General features: G+C 43.6%; 1 protein-coding gene across 1 annotated transcript in view; it reads left to right on the top strand.

Moving 5' to 3' along the window:
* Positions 1 to 23,480, top strand: part of cacna1ba (calcium channel, voltage-dependent, N type, alpha 1B subunit, a) — a 147,223-nt gene that overhangs the window by 32,192 nt on the left and 91,551 nt on the right. The window contains exons 4-6 of the mRNA XM_039013923.1: positions 7,125 to 7,216; positions 7,459 to 7,611; positions 8,203 to 8,390. Coding sequence (XP_038869851.1) covers positions 7,125 to 7,216; positions 7,459 to 7,611; positions 8,203 to 8,390 — 433 coding nt within the window. The remainder of the gene's footprint in view (positions 1 to 7,124; positions 7,217 to 7,458; positions 7,612 to 8,202; positions 8,391 to 23,480) is intronic.

The raw sequence follows: 23,480 nt of genomic DNA, 5'->3' as shown, positions 1-23,480 counted from the left end.
CAGTAAGAGCCCACTACACACCCAGGCAGTATGCTTAGTAAGAGCCCACTACACACCCAGGCAGTATGCTCAGTAAGAGCCCACTACACACCCAGGCAGTATGCTCAGTAAGAGCCCACTACACACCCAGGCAGTATGCTCAGTAAGAGCCCACTACACACCCAGGCAGTATGTTCAGTAAGAGCCTATTACACACCCAGGCAGTATGCTTAGTAAGAGCCCACTACACACCCAGGCAGTATGCTCAGTAAGAGCCCACTACACACCCACGCAGTATGCTCAGTAAGAGCCCACTACACACCCAGGCAGTATGCTCAGTAAGAGCCTATTACACACCCACGCAGTATGTTCAGTAAGAGCCTATTACACACCCAGGCAGTATGCTCAGTAAGAGCCCACTACACACCCAGGCAGTATGCTCAGTAAGAGCCCACTACACACCCACGCAGTATGCTCAGTAAGAGCCCACTACACACCCAGGCAGTATGCTCAGTAAAAGCCCACTACACACCCAAGTCGTGTGCTCATTAAAAGCCCACTACACACCCAGGCAGTATGCTCAGTAAGAGCCCACTACACACCCACGCAGTATGCTCAGTAAGAGCCTATTACACACCCAGGCAGTATGCTCAGTAAGAGCCCACTACACACCCAGGCAGTATGCTCAGTAAGAGCCTATTACACACCCAGGCAGTATGCTCAGTAAGAGCCCACTACACACCCAGGCAGTATGCTCAGTAAGAGCCCACTACACACCCAGGCAGTGTGTTCAGTAAGAGCCCACTACACACCCGGGCAGTCATTGGAAAAATGTATAATTCATCAGCTGGAGAAAGTTAATAAATGACATAGCAGTGACTGTGTAAATTCTCTAAAACCTCCCTCTCACATTTACTGCATTAGATTCATTGCAAAATATGCTGGCATTGCACAATTTCACCTTCTGCCGTCATCTGACATAATTTGTTTATGATTGGAGAGCTTGGCGTCCCTATGAAAAACCCCTTCACATTCACCTGTCAGTGGATGTTTTGATGAGTGCTTTGGATCCTCCCCTTTCCTGGCCATGACAGTGACGATGGACCGATTGTTCATGCTTGAGACTGATGGAGTTGAGAAGCGTTGCATTGTTCTGTGGACATAGCCATTAACATCTGCTCAAGCACTTCACTGGGAGTTGATGGGCTTTTGTAAAGGAGTACTCTGGACTGACTTGTTGCGTGCACAGTGTCTGAAGTGCCTTTTGCACTGAAGTCTTTCCCTTAGTGTTTGATGGACTGAGGCGGTTAAGCTATTTTTCATGTTCACTATTTACAATTGTCAAGCTAGTCCTCCATGACAGCAATTCAGTTTGTCCTTCTCTCAGAAACCTGATCCTTCAACACAACTCTCGTTGAATAGTCAAACAACTGGAAGCTCTCTGAGAGAGCAAACTAAATTGCTTTCATGAAGGACTGGCTTCAATTGTGAGGTTGGCCACACAATTTATTTTATCATGAGCAAAAGCCATTGTTTTACTACCCAAAGTTGCAAAGAAAATGTTGTGATCCATTTAATAAACATGAGACCAGAAACATTTATAAAAGGGTTAGCAGGAAGAGCGGCATTTCGTGGGCAAAACCTGGAACTTTTACACCCATTTATGGTAAATAATGCAAACAACTCCAATTGGCAATTTCTTTGAATAGGGGGAAAAAAACATCACCAGATTCACAGGAAATACATTACAAACGATGAAGAAGCAATACTCCAAGCCGCAGCTCTGTACTGCTTGTCAGACATAGAGAACCAATACTGTATACTGGTTGTTCGGATGGGATTGGCGTGGGGTGTCCGTGGGTGGCTTTTGATCACTTTATTGAAATCCTCATGTCTTACTCATTGGCAGGAAGAGTTATGGTCCAAATCGGATGTCCGGTACTATATTTATTGAAGATGATATTAATCTTATGAATTAAAATAGTCCATTTGGGTGCAATCAATTAACTTAATTTACCTGAGATCAAATTATATTTTAACAAAATAATGTTTCAAGAATGCTAATCTTATATGTTTCTAACTACATAAATGATTTCAGCACAATCTGAGATGGTGGGTGTCAAAAACCCTGTTTCTTGTTTCTTTTGAGTTGGAACGACCCTCCATTCGCTCTCATACAAACCAAAGTACGTAGAAGGTTCTGACCTGTTTGCTTGATCCTAATCATGAAAGGCACATTGAAAGGCATATTGTGTTGTACTAGGCCTCTCAGGGCTGAAATGAATGTGTTCTCCTCAGAGTCCAATGAATGCTGTGTTTCCCCTCTCTCTCACCCGTCCCTATCAGGCCCCTCACATGGTTCCTCCTGTCATTTACAGAACAGGAGAGGGAGGCAGGTCATTATGCTGCTAAGCCTCATAAGAGATCACATCCCATACTGTACAGTCAGCCAGACAGACAGGCATGCAGGTAGGCAGACAGACAGATAGACAGGGTATGTCTGATATGCTGCTACTTGCCTGTCAGTGAGGTAGAACCAAAGAACATGTGAGCAGAGAAGTATTCCCAATAAAGCCTGGCTCAGAATTCTCCATGTTCTGAAAAATACTGCACCCCTGGCATCTTGCATCACTTACACCTAACATGGCTGGTTGTGTTACGCCTGGGCTTGTATTTTAGTAGAATATGTGAGCAGAAATATCCCCCCTGTTATGTCTTATACTGCAACCCTGGCATGCTGTATCACTTACACTCCACATGGATGTGTTACTCCAGACAGAGCTTCTAACTGAGTTAGTTGTCTACTATATTTCCCTGCCTTTGGAGCAGCGGAATTAGATTCTCTTCAGTCTTTTCCTGGGAGGTGCTGTAAACAAACATGGTTGACTAATTGATAATCAAGCTAATGTGTTTGACTTCTAGACTCTTTCATGTCAGCTGAGTTTATGTATGCGAGGAGCAAAACACATTATACAGCTCCCCCAGGCATAGGATATGATAAATGCCTTCGCTACATTGCAGTGTGCTTCCATGTCCCCTAAAGAATTATCTAGCAATTTTCAAAATGATTAATTTCATTATTCAGGCTTATCAGCTACAGTCACTGTGTGATGCTATGTTCCACACTTTGATGTGTTTACTTGCATTCATTTGCCAAATTATTTTTTGGAAAGAATACAGAACAAAAACAACCATACAATAATAACACAGGTAAAAGTGTCGGTAGTTTATTTAGATTAGATGGTCATAAAGTAGCCGTAGTAACAGTCCTAACAGATGCTAGTTCTGCTATTGAAAACAGAGAGGATGGGGTTTCTCCACTATCTGACGGTCCATTAAGTAACTCATCTTGTGGTGCGTGTCTCTGCTGGGATGGAGATGGGGCTTTTCTCCTGCATTGGCCAGATGTTGTTTGGTGAGGAGGGACCAGCTAATGCAGCATGTTCCACAGAGCGCCACAATCCCTTCACACACACAACACTTAGGTGTGATGTAAAGACAACAACTAACTAATTCCGTCTCAAAGAGCTCAGGCACTATAGAAACAGCAATGATGCGAAGACATGGTATACAATGCTTGGATGGATGCCTTATCAGTGCTGTAGAGATGAAATCCCAGGACACAGGCACGGTTAGTCACATACATGCCATCGCCAACAGCAAATAGTTACATTATTTAGGTATTGCAGCCGAGAGGAAAACAACTATGACAAAATGAAGTAAATGTTATATTTGTATTTTCTGCATTTTGGGGCGTACTGCCATTCATTTGGAGACCTGCTTACCTACTGTCAATGCAGTTAATTGAATGGAAAGTAAGTTGACTAACAATGTAGCCTCTATATTCCTACTGAAGAAAGACATCTGACACGGTATACCTCTTACAGCAGCTTAGTGTAGGCCTACATTAAGGACAACTTCCTAATATTGAGTTGCATCCCCCCCTTTTGGCCTCAGAACAGCCTCAATTCATCAGGGCTTGGACTCTACAAGGTGTCAAAAGCGTTCCACAGGGATGCTGGCCCATGTTGAATCCAATGCTTCCCACAATTGTGTCAAGTTGGCTGGATGTCCTTTTGGTGGTGGACTATTCTTGATACACACGGCAAACTGTTGAGCGTGAAAAACCCAGCAGCGTTGCAGGTCTTGACACACCTACTTCTACACCCTGTTCAAAGGCACTTCAATATTTTGTCTTGCCCATTCACCTTCTGAATAATGGCACACATACACAATCCATGTCTCAATTGTCTCAAGGCTTAAAACTCCTTCTTTAACCTGTCTGCTACCCATCATCTACACTGATTATAGTGGATTTATCAAGTGACATCAATAAGGGAACATATCTTGCACGTGGATTCACCTGGTCAGTCTATGTCATGGACAAAGCAGGTGTCCTTAATGTTTTGTACACTCAGTGTATACTTAAGAGACTAGTGTTTTATAGTCTCACTCTGCAATGTTGGGGTAACATGTTAATGCTGTCCTCGCTCTAGTCCCTTAAGTATAGTCCTATAGCAGATGCCTGCGTGTTCAGTGCCCTCACCGTGACCCCGCTGTCTGCTCTGTTTGCTGCCAGGGTGGGATAGAGAGATGGCAGAGAAAGTCTCTGACCAGCCTTATTAAAGTCCACTGGGAGCCGTCCAATGTGGGCCTCCTCCTCTGAGCAATACTGGCCACTTTGGAGATGGGAAACACACCTGTTCTTTCCTTTCTGGTGGCTGAAGGAGTGACACAGCCTGGGTTTAAAACCCAGTGATGTCAGATTCAGACAGGTCCTGGTTGGGTTGGTGTTGAACTCCAGCCAATCCAGTCCATGGTTAGCTTTCCCTTCCCATCATTTCGTTCAAGGAGCTTGAAAAAACTAAACGTAACCCAGATAATTGGTTTGCCAATATCTCCTCTGTGTAACTGAATTCCATTCGGTTTTGAATTGTCATAATTTTGTATCTCAACCCTATTTTGGTCATGTTAAAGGAATATATTTATATTTATATAAAGCTAAAATATAAGCCCAGAAAACGAGAACATCAGGGACCTCTGATCTGTATTTGTATGCAGAGTTTTGCCTCATGTTGAGACTGGTTCAGTCAGGAGTATGTACGAGGACCTGAGGCTTTCTCTTTTTTCTGTAGGGATAAACAACGGCAGGTTGGGAGGCAGGCAAGCAGAGAGGCAGGGAGGGAGGCAGGCAGGGAAGCAGGCAGGCAGGGAGGGAGGCAGGCAAGCAGAGAGGCAGGGAGGGAGGCAGGCAGGGATGCAGGCAGGGAGGGAGAGAAGCAGAGTGCTCATTTCACTGAGGATACAGTAAGTGATGTATATTTCAGAATGCCAGCTGCAGTCTGGAACATTATAATAGCATGGCAGATCATGATGGGAGACGGGGTTATCTCACTGGGATAGACAAAAGCAGGAAATTATAGCCCTCTGCCAACGTACTGTATATTACTTAGAGTCTGATACGCACTAGTTGATGTGGGGAAAATTTGAGTCACTTCATTTCCTCATTCTTTCCTTTCTAATGAAGGTAATCCCAGCTGGGAGTATATACTGTAAGTAGGCTGTGATTAATTAAGATCCAGTAGAAAGGAAAAATAATATCAGTTGAACCACAACAATTATTGGTTTCCTCACCCTGCAGAGACTCCTTCTACTTTCCTTATGTTAGCCTATATTCTGGGGATATCAAATCTTTGTGGCGTACAGTAGATTACTAAAGTGGCATACATTTGACTGTAATCACAAAGCAATGTGTATGATTCTGGTTCATATGAAGAATACATGACTGTAATATTCTAGGAACAGAGTGATTTAGGTAATCCTTTTAGGTAATCCTCAAACCTGTCTTTTGCAATTACAACAACACAATCTCCCCCTTATGCTTTCTGCTATCCCTCCCTCCCTCCCTCCCTCCCTCCCTCCCTCCCTCCCTCCCTCCCTCCCTCCCTCCCTCCCTCCCTCCCTCCCTCCCTCCCTCCCTCCCTCCCTCCCTCTTTGTCTCCCCCTCCTGCTCTCAGTGCAGAGATTATACCACTCATTTCAGTGCAGCACCTCCCCAGACCACAGTCTGTGCCTCTGCCCAGCCAGTGGATTAGATAGTGGGTGTACAATAACACTCGTCAGCCTCAGTAACATGATGCTGATCTGGCCTGTCTGTCTGTCCCCCTGGACCAGACTATTGGAGGTGGAGCTGCTCTCCACAGGCCAGCTCCATTTCCACAATAGCATTCTGCAAGAGGAAGAGGCTGTGGGCTGATTGGACAGGCTGTGAAGCTAATGCATATCCCCTTTCTCTCTCCCCTCCTCGTTTTCTCCTCTCCTCCTCCTTCCCCTCCTACCTCTCTCCACGCCACCCTTTCTCTCCCCGCCAGCCTCTTTCCACTCTCCTCTCTCCCCTCTTCCTGCTCCTCTCCTCCGTGAGACTGTGAAAGTGCAGTCAGATCCTCTAACGATGGGGGTGAAGTTTTAGGCAGAAGTGTCTTGATTATGCAGTCAGACGCCCAGGAGAATGAGGAAATGCTGCTGCTTTTCACCGGCTCAGCCTGAAACTGGCCACAAGGGAGAGGAGCACCACACATTTTAATAAGAGTTCTGCTGAAATCTACAGGGAAAGTGGAGATCTGAAGTCATGTGTACTGTGCTGCTGTCCACTTTCTCTGTCAGTGCCCCCTCTGCATATCAACGTCCATATGAAATCATTCGCATTCTCCACACTGTCTCTCTGTCCCTGTAGATGCTTAAGATGCCGTAGTTATGTATTCTAAACCAGCCCTGCCGATACTCAATTAACACACGAGTGTCAGACACACAGCACATGACACAGCACAACCCCTGTAGTTTTAGGTAATACAAAACGTAGGACCTCATTTTCAGAGACATTTAGATTTATATCACATGCAAGTTCATCATGAATGCTGGAGAAATTGTACACTCACATGAAATGCTTGGAACTAATAATTCCTGTTTGTTTTCAGGAATGTAATGTTTGGAGATGGGACATAGTTTACTATTGAAGATCTTGACTTCCCTCAATCGTTCATAATGTCAATGATATGTTGCGTGTTTATGATGGATGGTTGTTCAGATTGTAGTACTGTCAGTCTGATTGTTCATCTCCAGGTCTGTTGTTGTTTGATTGTGAACAGGATGCTGGCTACAGTGGGAGCAGACTTTGACTTGAGAACTCTGCGGGCGGTACGGGTCCTGAGGCCACTGAAACTGGTGTCTGGAATCCCTAGTAAGTACAATGACTCTGGAATCACTGGAAGAAACAACAACAATGTTCTGTTTGGATATGTTTATTGTTGTAAGTTTGTCATCCAAGCATTAAAATATCTAGTTATATATTACCTTTTTGGTTATGTCGTCATATGTAATTTGGATAACAGGAAATGTTAAATAAAGGAACTTATTTCTCCCATGACCAATGTTAATACTATAACATGGAAGGGAGTAAAGCGAAAACGTGCTCTATCTCAGGTCTTCAGGTGGTTCTGAAGTCCATCATGAAAGCCATGGTGCCTCTGCTGCAGATCGGTATGCTGCTCTTCTTCGCTATCCTCATGTTCGCCATCATCGGCCTGGACTTTTACATGGGCAAGTTCCACAGGACCTGCTTCAGGATTGATACAGGTATGCACAATACACATCGCTATGAACTCTTAGTCACCCGTGTTTTGTGTAACTGCAAGAACTTGCATATTTAGAGTTGACATAAATGATGTATGTGCTGAGGTAAAGCCTACAGTATAGTTCTGGGAGCTAAAACACGTTTTTAGGTCTCATCACGCTAGTGTAGTTCAATGAACCACTTCCTTTACATGTATGCATGCCAGCATGCGTGCATGTTTGTCTATGCTTGCAGTGCTGCTGCTCTTGTCTCGCTGCCACTTAGCGAACGAAGCGTTACATTCTAGCCATGACCCAATAAAAGATACACTAACTTCACTAAGACACGTAGCTACTAACCAGCATTTAAAGCAGTCAAACATGTGATTTTGAGTTTTAATTTTCGCTAAGGTTAAGAAGTCCCCTCTCAGGGAAAGGAGGAGGGCCACATCTTGGGTCTGGTATCAGAAATGGCCCTGTTAAGAGATACAATACTAAATGTATGCAGTCAGTACTCTGAATAAGAGTGTCTGCTAAGTTACTTAAATGCAAGGTAACGTACATTCCTCTGTGTGTGTACCTGCGTGTGTGTGTGTGTTTGTGTGTGTGTCTCAGGTGAGCAGGCAGCAGAGTTCCCCTGTGGTATGGAGGCTCCAGCGAGGACCTGTGAGAATGGCACTGTGTGTCAGGAATACTGGATCGGCCCCAACTACGGCATCACCAACTTCGACAACATCCTCTTTGCTATTCTCACCGTCTTCCAGTGCATCACCATGGAGGGATGGGTGGACATCCTCTATAACGTGAGTTCACCCTATACATAACATTTGCCTGTGATATCGTACTGACAAAAATGCAGATTTCAGACTCAAGTATGAGGGATCTCTGAACCACCCCCCCATCAAAAATTGATATGTTCCTACTAGCCCTGACTTTGCTGAGAACTACTTTATTGAGTGAAAATGTGCTCGCTACGACTGTGATATGCTGTTCTCTTACCCAGCACTAATTGTAAGTCGCTCTGGATAAGAGCATCTGCTAAATTACTCAAATGCAAAATGTAAAAAATGGATCACTTTAACATGTTATTCACTATGGCAATACAATGCATCTCAAAGACAATGATCTCAATGCTTTTTTCCCCAGTGGAGCGAAGATTGACTATGTGTTGTGTCATCTGTTGTGAAAAAGGACTGCTGTGAGAGAAGATTTGATCGTGACATGTGAACTGGTTACGTAGTGTATGGGTTGTGGTACGTCTCAGTTCCCAGTGCACCCTGGATACATTATTAGAGAGAGACAGAGACTCCAGTACACTTGGAACCTGCTGGATGGGGAAGGATGAGTCATGGGGCTGATTCATGTTAGAGACAGACTCAAGGTCTCCAACAAATCACAGCCTGTGACATTTGCATAAGAGTCACAATTAGATCATTAAAAAGGAAATGATTGTGTAACAACATGAAATATTGAATGGCTCTATTGGGAAGACAGTGTCCTGATTCTCCACAAAATGTGGAGCAGTGATTTTATAGTAGGCCTGTCTTCGGATTGGGATCGGATTACTCAATAGCTGTTTTGTTTCTGAAAGCCGGAAAGGCGGGGTAGGGGGGATGCTGCCGACTTCTTTGATGTCAAATAATTGTTTCCCTGGATTTCCAGTTGGACTCTTTCTCCCAAGGCTTGTGACGCTCTCAACCAACCAGGATAGGCTGACAGTCTTATCCTGGTTGGTTGAGTCGGTGACAGTCGGTGACCATATTACCGGTCACGAGTTATGAAGGCAGTCAAATTCCTCGTCACTGTTTAGTCACAGTATTTAGGCTTCTCCAAGCTCTGATGCTGCTGATGGTCTTTAGTAGCTTACCAAACTTGCTAACTGCCTTGTTCAGCACTCTACTGTCCCTCTAATCACTCTGACATCAATGCAAATGTAATCAAAAATCTAATCAAACACTTCATGAGAGCTCATGTTGTGCAACATTTCTATAGGCTATGCAATTGAGCCAGAAAACAGAGTGAGGGCCTCTACTAAAAAGAGGAGGATCCCATCAGCTTTCTATAGGCAAGGCCTACTATATTTATTTCTCAACTTTCCTAATATTAAGCACACTGCATATCTTTACAACAGGAGTATAGCCTACCTGGCTGGCATGAAAATGAACCATGGGAAAGCGTAACATGTATTTTTTACCCTGCCCCCGTTTCAAGACAGGTGCATGATAAGGGTCTATTATCAATCAAAACAAATTTCACACATACAGTGCATTCGGAAAATATTGAGACCCCTTCCCCTTTTTTTAAACTTATGTAAATGTGATATTTCAGTTTTTTGTTTTCAATACATTTGCTAAAATTTCTAAAACACTATTTTAATTTTGTCATTAAGGGGTATGGTGTGTAGATTGATGAGAAAAAAACAATTTCATCCATTTTAGAATAAGGCTGTAACGTAACAAAATGTGTAAAAAGTCAAGGAATACTTTCCGAATGCACTGTATATTATTTAGTATATGTAAAGACAAGATTACATCAAGAATAGTCTGTATTATTAGCCTATCACTTGTGAATTATAGATTATCACTTGTGAATTATAGATTATCACTTGTGAATTATAGATTATCACTTGTGAATTATGCCCAGCATAAGGAAAGACACAACGCCTTTTAAAAATAACTTTTTCTAATCATAATTGCACACCTCATTTAGCCTAGCCCATAGGCTTATATGTTTTGATATGGTTTGTATCACAACTATGAACAAATAACTTCCTAAAATTAAGTATATTAATCACCTTTACAATGAGTGTAGAGCCTATCTGGCTCTGGCATAAGCAGCGCATGAGTTTCAAGTTCGGGGAAGATCATTTTCACCATAAAAATGCACCTTTATAAAAAAGCATTACATGCATAATCACATTTGCAGTCACTTTTGACAATGGTGTTTTCCTGCTAATGAAACATTTGCGCTTATAGCCTACTGCAGTGTGCACATTGCTGTGCTTATAATGTGAAGAAATAGCCTAATAGTTTATCACATTTTAAGCTAAACGTTCTGATCTCTTGCGTCAGCCTCATTGCGATGTTTTAATATTTTTATGCTAGTGGTTGTATTAATTTGGGATCTATTGCATCCCACATCTCTCCCAGACTATGTTTGGAATATTTATTTCTCGCACAGAGTAGAATAGGTCAACATTTGTACTATGGGGGATAATATTGACATAAGCTAGTGCTTTTGCTGTTCGTTAGGCCTACTCATCTTGTTGGCTGACGAAAAGTAAATGTGGACAGTTCTTCCAAATCTTCAATATACACCTTGGAATTGGATAAGGACACGCGCAGTTGCATCCCCAAAGTGTCTGTCTTCACTTGTAGCCTGTGAGAATGGCCCGATCACGTGATGGAGAACCATGTGAGTGAGAACGGAAAAAGGCATGGATTTTTTTAGGGTGCATTACGGCCAAACACAGGTGATGTCACCGGGAAATTCGAAGCATTATCAAGTGCTTGTCAAATTGTGAATGAGAGACTGATAAAGTGTGTACAGCCTGCGCAAATAAACAAAGCAGAGTTCATGCCTTTCAAGAAAATGTTTTCAAATCATCATTAAAGTTGCATCATGCAGCCTTACAATGTATTAAAAATCATCTAAACATATAGCCCAAACTTTGTAGAACAACTAAAGTTACATTAATAACTCTAAAGTAAGCATGTAGGAATACCTATTTCTTTGTTAACTGCTTAACACAGAATAGCCGCGTGTGCGCACTCCCTCAAATCATTTGGAGAAAATATCCTTTCTATTTATTCAGCTTTGTTCAATTGTATTCTTCATACTATAAAACAATGCTACGGAATTATAACCAAATCTTGTCTGTTAAATGAACAAGTGTAGCCCACAGCCATATGGCATAGCCAGATCAGGACCTAACATAAGGACAACTCAGAGTATGTGATTCTGTTCTACTGAAATAGACTACATTTTCTTCTTATCATATTTCTTTAGACCTGTCTAAAATAAATAATGCATTGTGAAGGTGTAGGCTATATTACATGGATTTATTGGACTTTTTAAAATGTAGATGTTCCAAAGGTCTGCATCAGTGGCTTGTAGGCTATGTGTGGAAGCAAGGAGATGCTAAATGTGTTTATGATAATTAACGGTCAATTACCGTGAGACCGACAGTTATTTGCTTGACAATCTACGACTGACGAAATTACGTGACCGCCACAGCCCTAGGGACAGTCTACGATTTTGCAATAAGACTTTCTGTGGGTGATTTTAGGATACCTTTGCATTCAGAACTTATTCCTCTCTTAGCAGGATTTTCTACAGCAATTTTAATCAACAGTTGCTGAGCCCCATAGTTGATAGTAAATGATAATTAGCTGAAAGGAGCATGGTGTGTGAATACAGTAGTCTCCACGTTAAAGCATGCACATCCATGCAGCCTGTGTTCTATATGAAGGTGGCTCTTTCAGAAACAGCCAGGATTGCCACCTGTGGCATCTCATTCCCAGCTTCATGCCCGCTCTGCTCCATTCCCACTGCTGCCATGCCTGATGGGGAGCAGCATATGCCAGTCTTCTGGCGCCCGCCGCTTTACCCTGCTTACGTCTCTCTCTTCCCTGACGCTGGCCAACGCGGTGCCAGGCTGCTGCTGTCCCAACGCTGGCAGAGGGAGGAGTCTACCAGCTGAGGAGGTCGCTCTCCAGCTCCCCAGCTCTTCACCTCTCTATTCACAGAAATGGAGGGAGGGAGGGAGGGAGGAGAAGAGGCATGCTCAGAATGCTGAGAGGGACAGACTGTCAGTTGATGAGATATCACATTTCTCTGTCGGCCAATTCAATAGAAGTGATACCTACTGAAGTTGATCCACTCTGTTGATTCAGTAGCAGTTTTCAATATTCTACACTGCTTGGTTCACTCCCTAATAGTACAGATTAACAACTCTGCCTACAAGTTGAGACTCCTCAGAAGAGGAAGGGGGGGGGGACCATCCTCCTCACTGAATTTCATACAAATTGTCCAATAGAAACTCTCATCTGCACCTGTAGGACTAATGATTCAATCCTATACTGTGCCTTGCAAAAGTATTCACCCCTTTGGCATTTTTCCTATTTTGTTGCATTACAACCTGTAATTTAAATAGATTTTTATTTGGATTTCATGTAATGGACATACACAAAATTGTCCAAATTGGTGAAGTGAAATGAAAAAAAATACTTGTTTAAAAAAAAAATGGAAAAGTGGTGCGTGCATATGTATTCACCCCCTTTGCTATGAAGCCCCTGAATAAGATCTGGTGCAACCAATTACCCTCAGAAATCACATAATTAGTTAAATAAAGTCCACCTGTGTGCAATCTAAGTGTCACATGATCTGTCCCATGATCTCAGTATATATACACCTGTTCTGAAAGGCCCCAGAGTCTGCAACACCACTAAGCAAGGGGCACCACCAAGCAAGTAGCACTATGAAGACCAAGGAGCTCTCCAAACAGGTCAGGGACAAAGTTGTGGAGAAGTACGGATCTGGGTTGGGTTATAAAAAAATATCAGAAACTTTTAACATCCCACGGAGCACCATTAAATCCATTCTGAAAAAATGGAAAGAATATGGCACCACATCAGAGGGCCACCCACCAAGAGAGGGCCACCCACCAAAACTCACGGACCAGGCAAGGAGGGCATTAATCTGACAGGCAACAAAGAAACCAAAGATAACTCTGAAGGAGCTCAAAGCTCCACAGCGGACATTGGAGAATCTGTCCATAGGACCACTTTAAGCCGTACACTCCACAGAGCTGGGCTTTACGGAAGAGTGGCCAGAAAAAAATAAGCAAACATGTTTGGTGTTTACCAAAAGGCATATGGGAGACTCCCCAAACATATGGAAGAAGGTACTCTGGTCAGATGAGACAAAAATTGTGCTTTTTGGCCATCAGGGACTCTAGGTCTGGCGCAAACCCAACACCTCTCATCACCCCGAGAACACCATCCCCACAGTGAAGCATGGCGGTGGTAGCATTATGTTCTGGGGATGTTTTTCATCGGCAGGGACTGGGAAACTGGTCAGAATTTAAGGAATGATGGATGGCACTAAATACAGGGAATTTATTGAGGGAAACCTGTTTCAGTCTTCCAGAGATTTGAGACTGGGACGGAGGTTAACCTTCCAGCAGGACAATGACCCTCAGCATACTGCTAAAGCAACACCCGAGTGGTTTAAGGGGAAACATTTAAATGTCTTGGAATGGCCTAGTCAAAGCCCAGACCTCAATCCAATTGAGAATCTGTGCTTTGACATAAAGATTGATGTACATCAGCGGAACCCATCCAACTTGAAGGAGCTGGAGTAGTTTTGCCTTGAAGAATGGGCAAAAATCCCAGTGGCTAGATGTGCCAAGCTTATAGAGACACACCCCAAGAGACTTGCAGCTGTAATTTCTGCAAAAGGTGGTATTGACTTTGGGGGGGTGAATAGTTATGCACGCTCAAGTTTTATTTCTTGTTATTTCTTGTTTGTTTCACACAAAAAATATATTTTGCATCTTCAAAGTGGTAGGCATGTTGTGTAAATCAAATGATACAAACCCCCAAAAATCCAATTTAACTCCAGGTTATAAGGCAGCAAAATAGGAAAAATGCCAAGGGGGTGAATACTTTCGCAAGCCACTGTATCAGCTTGAATGTCACTGTCTGTCCATGTGTCACTGTTTGTGTCTTCAATTTTGTCTCTCAACTTGTGTGCACCTACTGTCACGCCCTGACCTTAGAGAGCCTTTTTATTTCTCTATCTGGTTAGGTCAGGGTGTGTTAGGGTGGGCATTCTAGTTTTTCGATTTTTATGTTGGCCTGGTATGGTTCCCAATCAGAGGCAGCTGTCTATTGTTGTCTCTGATTGGGGATCATATTTAGGCAGCCTTTTCCCACCTGTTGTTTGTGGGATCTTGTTTTTGTGTAGCTGCCTGCTCGCAGCCCAGAACGTCACGTTTTGTTTTTCTTCTGTTTTGTTTGGTGAGTTTATTAAACATGTGGAATTCTACACACGCTGCGCCTTGGTCCAATCACTCAAACGACCGTGACACCTACTTTGTAAACTTTCAATCATGTGCTAGGTTGCAGCAACCTCGTGATTGGTATAGGGACAATTCGTGTATCATGTAGTAGCCTAAATCTATTACTGTTACATTGAGCTGGCTGAAGGGAATATGAATGACAGTCATCCAATATGCTGTAATAGAAATAAGGCCATGCTCATCATTTTTTTTTGTCCTCCCTCATCTTAAATGGTACTGACCACCACTGCTGCCTACAATATTGTGGGGCATATTTTCCACCTTTCCCCGACAGCATTAGACAGTGTCACAATTAGCATGATTAATAATCCCATTAAATTAGTGTCTGTTAATCCAAAATTAGCCTTTGAGCACAGGAGGACAGGCTAAGATCATCCTATTCATCACAAGGCTGCTCTGTCTTTGCCTGGTCTAACTGACAGCCTGGTAATGTGGCCTTCAGTTCAGGAGGTCTGCTCAAATATGAAGGCTGCTGTTTCTGATTGAGGTGTTAGGGCGGAGAGACAGCTGTCGTTGGCAAGTCTCATTTCCTGTCTGTCTGTCTGTCTGTCCACGTTAGGAACCTGTGTTCACCTCATCAGCCTCGTCATCCATCAGCCCTGATAACGGCTTCTGCTACGTCTCAGTCTCAGACAGACTAGCAGATGGGACACTCAGATAGCATGGTAGAGCGGGCTCAGATTGGATGTTTCGATCCACAGAAATAAATAGTATTATATTGTATCTCTGTGGTTCAATCTTTCTGATGTCATCTTGGATAGTCAAAAAACATTTTCTCTGTTTTGTTGTTTCAATTACCCTTTCCGAATGGGGCCTAATCATATGGATGTTTACTGCTAACATATTTTCAATTTTGTACTTACAATAACTGATTAACAATATTTAAAAAATAATAAATAATCTTGGTAACATGTTTTTTTTTTTCATCCCAAACACTTATGTAAATAATATATATATATATATAAACACCAGTCAAAAGTTTGGACACACCTACTCATTCAAGGGTTTTTCTTTATTTTGACTATTTTCTACATTGTAGAATAATAGTGAAAACATCAAAACTATGAAATAACACATATGGAATCATGTAGTAACCAAAAAAGTGTTAAACAAATCAAAATATATTTTAGATTTGAGATTCTTCAAAGTAGCCACCCTTTGCCTTGATGACAGCTTTGCACACTCTTGGCACACTCAAGTTCTTCCACATCGATCTCGACAAACCATTTCTGTATGGACCTCGCTTTGTGCATGGGGACATTGTCATGCTGAAACTGTTGCCAAACTGTTGCCACAAAGTTGGAAGCACAGAATCCTCTAGAATGTCATTGTATGTTGTAGCGTTAAGATTTCCCTTCACTGGAACTAAGGGGCCTAGCCCGAACCATGGAAAATAGCCCCAGACCATTATTCCTCCTCCAACAAAATGTATAGTTGGCGCTATGCATTGGGGCAGGTAGCGTCCGTCGGACTGCCAGATGGTGAAGCGTGATTCATCACGCCGATGCTTGGCATTGTGCATGGTGATATTAGGCGTGTGTGCAGATGCTCGGCCATGGAAACCCATTTCATGAAGCTCCCGACAAACAGTTTTTGTGCTGACATTGCTTCCAGAGGCAGTTTGGAACTCGGTAGTGAGTGTTGCAACCTCAGACAGACGATTTGTATGCTCTACGAGCTTCAGCATTCGGCGGTCCGGTTCTGTGAGTGTTATCCGTAATGACATTTAGGCCTACAGTACGTGTGCACACAGAGACTTATGCTCATGGAACGAGAGATGCGATTTATGATATCATGAATCTGGCACTATCCTATTAAGACATTTTGTTGTTGTAAAAATAAAACGAATTGCTTGTTTTTTTTTTTTTGATTACAAACCAAACTTCTAAGAATGATTGACCATCCTTTGGCTTTGTGAGAACGTCCATGGCTCACATGCAATTGTGGAGCTGTCTGCTAAATCTGTAGAAGTTAGAATGAGATCTGTAAAGGTTCCCTGATGTTTATAAAATATTACATTTGGGAGCAGTAGAACGGTGAGTGGACATTCCCCATTTCGCTTTACATTGGATCTTTGTCCAGCTTTGGTGAAACGTTTGGATGTGCCTAAAACCCTCCATAGTCTACATTGCTTTAATATTACATGCCCATGGGGAGCAATTACGGTTCATGTAGCTATATTTAGACATAGCCTTTGGATTAGAATTTGATTCAAATTATTCACTGTCTTTTTAAGCCTTATCAGTAGTGAATAGTGCTTAATTCTAGAGCTACAGGACGCCTGATATCTCCAGGAGTGATAAGTATAATTTTTGTCTTTATCTGCTGTTGTCTAGTACTGTCTTTTTGCTAGCGCAGGCCAACTACTTTAAGTGCTGTCTGTCTTCCCAGTAGCCTACTTGGTGTGTGAACTGCTGACTGCTATTAACTTGCAAATGATTGTTGACAGATCAACCAGGATTAAGGGGCAGGGCAATTTGTGACTGTTGTTGTTTTGGTAATCAGTGGCTGTATTGGATGTGGAGTGGTTTCTCCACTCCCAGGCAATCAGCAATTAGTACCGGGAGGTGTGCTCTTCATCTTTTCAAGGCAATTAGCAATTAGTACTAGTACTTAATTCTCCCCTGTTTTGTCAGCGGTGGTCTCATCGCAAAACTAACACGGTTCTGCGGAGTTGTTCTGCGGAGTTGTTCGAGGAAGGAAAGAGAGGAAGTCTCCATACCACTCTCCATACCACTCTCTCACTTCAGTATCTCTTACCTTGTTATTTTCAGATGATCTCATTTTGCTCATTTGTAGCTTTGGGAACTATGTGTGTGTTTTCTATACCTGTTCACTCCTCTCCCTGTAGGCTTTACAGATGCTCCCCACCCTTGGCTGCAACCCTTTGAATTTAGTGTACCCTGCGCGCACAACCCATGTGGAATTCCGTGTCTCTGGCAGCGTTTGGAATTGCTGAGCTGTGGTCAAGAACCCCAATTTAATCTCAGGTTATACTGCCCTTCAGCTACTTGACTTTTTGGTCCTGACAGAGACATGGATCACCCCAGAGAACACTGCTACTCCAGCTGCTCTCTCTTCATCTGACTACGTTTTGTCTCATAGTCCGAGAGCATCTGGTCGTCGCAGTGGTGGCACAGGTCTACTCTTTTCTCTTTCTCTCACCTGTCCATCTCCTCATTTGAATTTCATGATGTCACTGTCACTTGACCACTCAAGCTTAACATTGTTGCCATCTATCGCCCACCAGGTGCCTTTAGATAGTTCCTCAATGAGCTTGACACCTTGAAAAGCTCATTTCCTGATGATGGTTCACCACTCTTTGTACTTGGTGACTTCAACCTCCTGACGTCTGCCTTCTATTCATTTCTTTCCAACTCTCTCTTTCGCCTCCTTGACTCTTTTGACCTCACCCTGTTCCCAGTCCCCTCCCACTCACAAGGCAGGCAATATGCTTGACCTCATCTTCACTAGAGGCTGCTCGCCTTCTAATCTCACTGCAACCCCCGTCCAGGTCTTTGATCCCTACTTTGTTTCCTTTTTTGATTCACTTTCCTCCAACCCTAGCCACTCGGCGCATGACCATCTGGGTAAGTGCTGTCACAATCTTCTCTCTCTCTTGCCTACTACACTCTCCTCTTCTATCCTATCATCTCTCCCTTCTGCTAAATCCTTCTCCGGTCTCCTGATTCTGCCTCTCTCCTCCCTTTCCGAATCCTATGACTCGCACTGTCCCCTTTCCTCCTGGCGGGCTCGGCCCTCCCCTCTTTCTCCGTGGCTGAGTGACTCATTGCGAGCTTACAGAACAGGGCTGTGGGCAGCTGAGCGAACCTGGAGGAAAACGAAACTTCCGCAGGACCTATCATCCTTCCAGCCTCTTCTCTTCTTCTGTATCCGCTGTAGCCACTTTCTATCACTCTAAATTTCAAGCTTCTGCCTCTAACCCTAAGAATCTCTTCCACCTTCTCCTCCCTCCTTAGTTATCCACCCCCTCCCTCCTCCCTCTCTGAGGACGACTTTGTCAACCACTTTGAAAAGAAGGTTGACGACATCCGCTCATCATTCTCTTAGCCTATTGGGGCGGCAGGTAGCCTAGTGATTAGAGTATTTGGCCAGTAACACCTAAAGGTTGCTGGATCGAATCCCTGAGCTGACATGGTAAAAATCTTCCGTTCTGCCCCTGAACAAGGCAGTTAACCCACTAGCGTCGTCCGGGTTAGGGAGGGTTTGGCCGGTAGGGATATCCTTGTCTCATTGCGCACAAGCGACTCCTGTGGCGGGCCGGGCGCAGTGCATGCTGACCAGGTCGCTAGGTACAGTGGGGCAAAAAAGTATTTAGTCAGCCACCAATTGTGCAAGTTCTCCCACTTAAAAAGATGAGAGGCCTGTAAATTTCATCATAGGTACACTTCAACTATGACAGACAAAATGAGAAAAAAAAATCCAGAAAATCACATTGTAGGATTTTTAATGAATTTATTTGCAAATTATGGTGGAAAATAAGTATTTGGTCACCTACAAACAAGCAAGATTTCTGGCTCTCACAGACCTGTAACTTCTTCTTTAAGAGGCTCCTCTGTCCTCCACTCCACTCGGTACCTGTTTGAACTTGTTATCAGTATAAAAGACACCTTTCCACAACCTCAAACAGTCACACTCCAAACTCCACTATGGCCAAGACCAAAGAGCTGTCAAAGGACACCAGAAACAAAATTGTAGACCTGTACCAGGCTGGGAAGACTGAATCTGCAATAGGTAAGCAGCTTGGTTTGAAGAAATCAACTGTGGGAGCAATTATTAGGAAATGGAAGACATACAAGACCACTGATAATCTCCCTCGATCTGGGGCTCCACGCAAGATCTCACCCCGTGGGGTCAAAATGATCACAAGAACGGTGATCAAAAATCCCAGAACCACACGGGGGGACCTAGTGAATGACCTACAGAGAGCTGGGACCAAAGTAACAAAGCCTACCATCAGTAACACACTACGCCGCCAGGGACTCAAATCCTGCAGTGCCAGACGTGTCCCCCTGCTTAAGCCAGTACATGTCCAGGCCCGTCTGAAGTTTGATAGAGAGCATTTGGATGATCCAGAAGAAGATTGGGAGAATGTCATATGGTCAGATGAAACCAAAATATAACTTTTTGGTAAAAACTCAACTCGTCGTGTTTGGAGGACAAAGAATGCTGAGTTGCATCCAAAGAACACCATGCCTACTGTGAAGCATGGGGGTGGAAACATCATGCTTTGGGGCTGTTTTTCTGCAAAGGGACCAGGACGACTGATCCGTGTAAAGGACAGAATGAATGGGGCCATGTATCGTGAGATTTTGAGTGAAAACCTCCCATCAGCAAGGGCATTGAAGATGAAACGTGGCTGGGTCTTTCAGCATGACAATGATCCCAAACACACCGCCCGGGCAACAAAGGAGTGGCTTCGTAAGAAGCATTTCAAGGTCCTGGAGTGGCCTAGCCAGTCTCCAGATCTCAACCCCATAGAAAATCTTTGGAGGGAGTTGAAAGTCCGTGTTGCCCAGCAACAGCCCCAAAACATCACTGCTCTAGAGGAGATCTGCATGGAGGAATGGGCCAAAATACCAGCAACAGTGTGTGAAAACCTTGTGAAGACTTACAGAAAATGTTTGACCTCTGTTATATACCCTTTGTTGGCAATGACAAAGTATTGAGATAAACTTTTGTTATTGACCAAATACTTATTTTCCACCATAATATGCAAATAAATTCATTAAAAATCCTACAATGTGATTTTCTGGATTTTTTTTTCTCATTTTGTCTGTCATAGTTGAAGTGTACCTATGATGAAAATTACAGGCCTCTCTCATCTTTTTAAGTGGGAGAACTTGCACAATTGGTGGCTGACTAAATACTTTTTTGCCCCACTGTATACAGTGTTTCCTCCAACACATTGGTGCGGCTGGTTTCCGGGTTGGATGCGCGCGAAGCAGTGTGGCTTGGTTGGGTTGTGTTTCGGAGGACGCATGGCTCTCGACCTTCGTCTCTCCCGAGCCCGTACGGGAGTTGTAGCGATGAGACAAGACAGTAACTACTAACAATTGGATACCACGAAAAGGGGGGTAAAAAAATAAATAAGCATGTATGGATATAGAAGGATCATAAATATTTATGCTTTTTTTATGACATTTAGCATACACAAATCTAGCATATTTCCAATAGATAGCAAAATCACACAGCCTACAATCACAAGACTACTAAACTGACACTCAATTATCTTTTTCGTGTTCCCTTCTCTCCCTATTAATCCCATCAATCCTCTGCTCTCCTGGTGATAAATATCCTTCTCTGTGGGCTTATGAGCAGAAAAGATGAGCAGTTTTCTATGTAGTGTTAGGTTCTAATTATCAGAGTAAGAACTCGACGGACACTATGAAAGCTTAAACCAAGTTTATTCTTCCCAAAGGATCGAACAGCTGAACCGACAAAAACATGTTTACTATTGTGGTGGTATATGTACCTCACTTTGGGTGGAGTTTCCTCCTTCTCGCTTAACATTGTATCTTTATTGCTAGGCAGGAAACTAAGTGATACGGGCAATAAATTGTTCCTTTTCCCTTAACGGGACCTGACCTGACCTCAACCCCCTTCCTCACTAATCCATGGCTCTCTCCCCTTACCAATGCCTGCCACATGTGATCGTTTTCCCTACACTCAGTACATTCCAAGCTTAATTGCACCCACCCATATACCTTCCTCCTACAGCTATCCATTCACTTCTGGTGTAGACCCTCGGCTATGGCACCGCTCGTGTCTCTAATATAACTAATGATGAATAATATTTAAAGTTCAGAAATCAAAAGCCATCAGTAGTAAATAGAATTAAAAGGTCCCTGATACAATAGCAGTAGCACAGTGCTGTTTTGGCCCTATCAAAGGGCAGTGCAGCAGAGCGAGAGAGTCCTTGCTGTGTTTACAGGCCTGGCTCTCTCAGATGAACACAATTGTTTTCCTCTGTGTACAGTACCTCCAGCCTGATGTAAAGTGATACCATGCTATTGCCTGCTCCCTTCTCCCTAGTGGGGAGACTGGGCCGATGTGTGTGTTAGCTCTAAAATGTCAAGGGTGACAGGGCAGTGTTTTACTGTAGTTTTTCTCTGCAAGACAAAATACATGCTCAACATGTGAAAATGGGTCTAAAATGTCTTCCATCCATTGTATATTTCCCTGATTTCCCTCCTGTGAGGTCCAGTGCAGTTTAGTCCAGTCTAGTCCAGATAGAGAAAGGTCAGGTAGCGGCTTGGCCCGGGAGAGAGGGACCTAGCCCAGCACAGCACTGGGCTCCATGGGACTCAGATATATATATTCCAAACCACCTGTAAAAAGAGGGCTCTCTTCCAGTTCCTCCGATGGAATCCTGGCAACGGATAACACTGTGTTTACAACGCAGGCGGAGGGAGGGAGGAGGCAGAGGGGAGGAGGCTGCGTGATAGATGCACTCCATCTAGATCTGTCTGTCACCAGATTTGTCCTCTCTCAATCTCCGTTGCCATGTTTTCACAAGAAATGCCAATTCTTTCAACATTTTCAGTTGTCCTGTTTACCCTCACTGATGAGAACAGATCAGATTTTCCTGATGTTTTCCCCGGTTTTAAGCCATTCAATGTATTTGCTGCCACGCTCTGAATGACCACTGTCCTCAATGCTGTGATGTGTTCACCGTTAAAACCACGCTAACTCCCCTGGATTGATGGCTGCTTTTGGGGTGACGGCTTTAGGTGAAGCTCATGAGTTTATGGGTTTCCTGTTGCCTCTATTCCCTCTCTTCTTTAAGCCAAAGTCCACATCTCTGTTTATCTGTCACCAGCTGCTGTTGTGACACATGTATGTGTTTAGCCTCTGTCATGGGGGGGAGAACATTTCAAGGAATGATATAATAAGTAGCCTAGACTCTACTAGTATGTGATTATTTAGTAACTTTACGTGTGTTCCTTTAGTTCACTGGACATATGAACCTGTTGGGAGGGTGTTGGTTGTAAACTGTTGAGTCTGTGTAAATAGAAGGCCAGTCAGTATTCTGTGCAGTTGTGTCACCCAGCCTGCTGAAGATGCAACAGAGAGCCCCGCCTGTCTGGGTGGGTTAGCTAGCTACTGCACTGGGGCAGCAGTGACAAAATCATTTGTAGAAGAACGGAATAGTCTCCTCCTGACTCTTTCATAGACTGCAAGCAATGATGGGAAAACAAAATGATAGGAAAACAAACATAGCCAAATATTTTATGTCCATGGTGCTGAAATCTAAAATGACCCCATGCAACAGAGAGGGTGTGTTAGTTAGCTCGTTGGTGCAACAGCAGCCAGTAACAAAAGACAGAGTGAGAAAGACGGCAGGATTGGGAGAGACATGGCTTCACGTGTCTCTGTCCATGGTGCTGAAATGTAAAAGTCACAACTTCCAATGCATGTTTACAATGAAAATTGTCTTTGCTCTGTATGGGCTCTTGAATTCTGGAACAGGGTGTTCCTTGCCCTCGCCTATATTAGAGAGAGACACACACTACTCCGGCTGTATGAAATGGTATTCCCATTCGGTCTATTGCTCTGCTGCTCTCTCTCTGGGGGACCTGATGAGAAAGAATGGAGCTGAGAGGAGGGAAGGTGAGCGTTAGCTGCAGGAGACCAGGGGATAATGGGAAACAAATGCTCCTCTCCTCCAGCCTGCCTGTCAGACCCCGGCTCTGCTCTCTCCAACATAATCCTGTTATCCTGAACACAAGGAGAACTTTGGGTCAATATGCCTCTGCTCCCATCTGTCCATGGGCCAGAACCCACA

Source organism: Salvelinus namaycush, chromosome 18, assembly GCF_016432855.1.
Source record: "Salvelinus namaycush isolate Seneca chromosome 18, SaNama_1.0, whole genome shotgun sequence".
NCBI lineage: Eukaryota > Metazoa > Chordata > Actinopteri > Salmoniformes > Salmonidae > Salvelinus > Salvelinus namaycush.
Note: the sequence above shows the minus strand (reverse complement) of the source record. Positions and strands in the feature narration are given on the sequence as shown.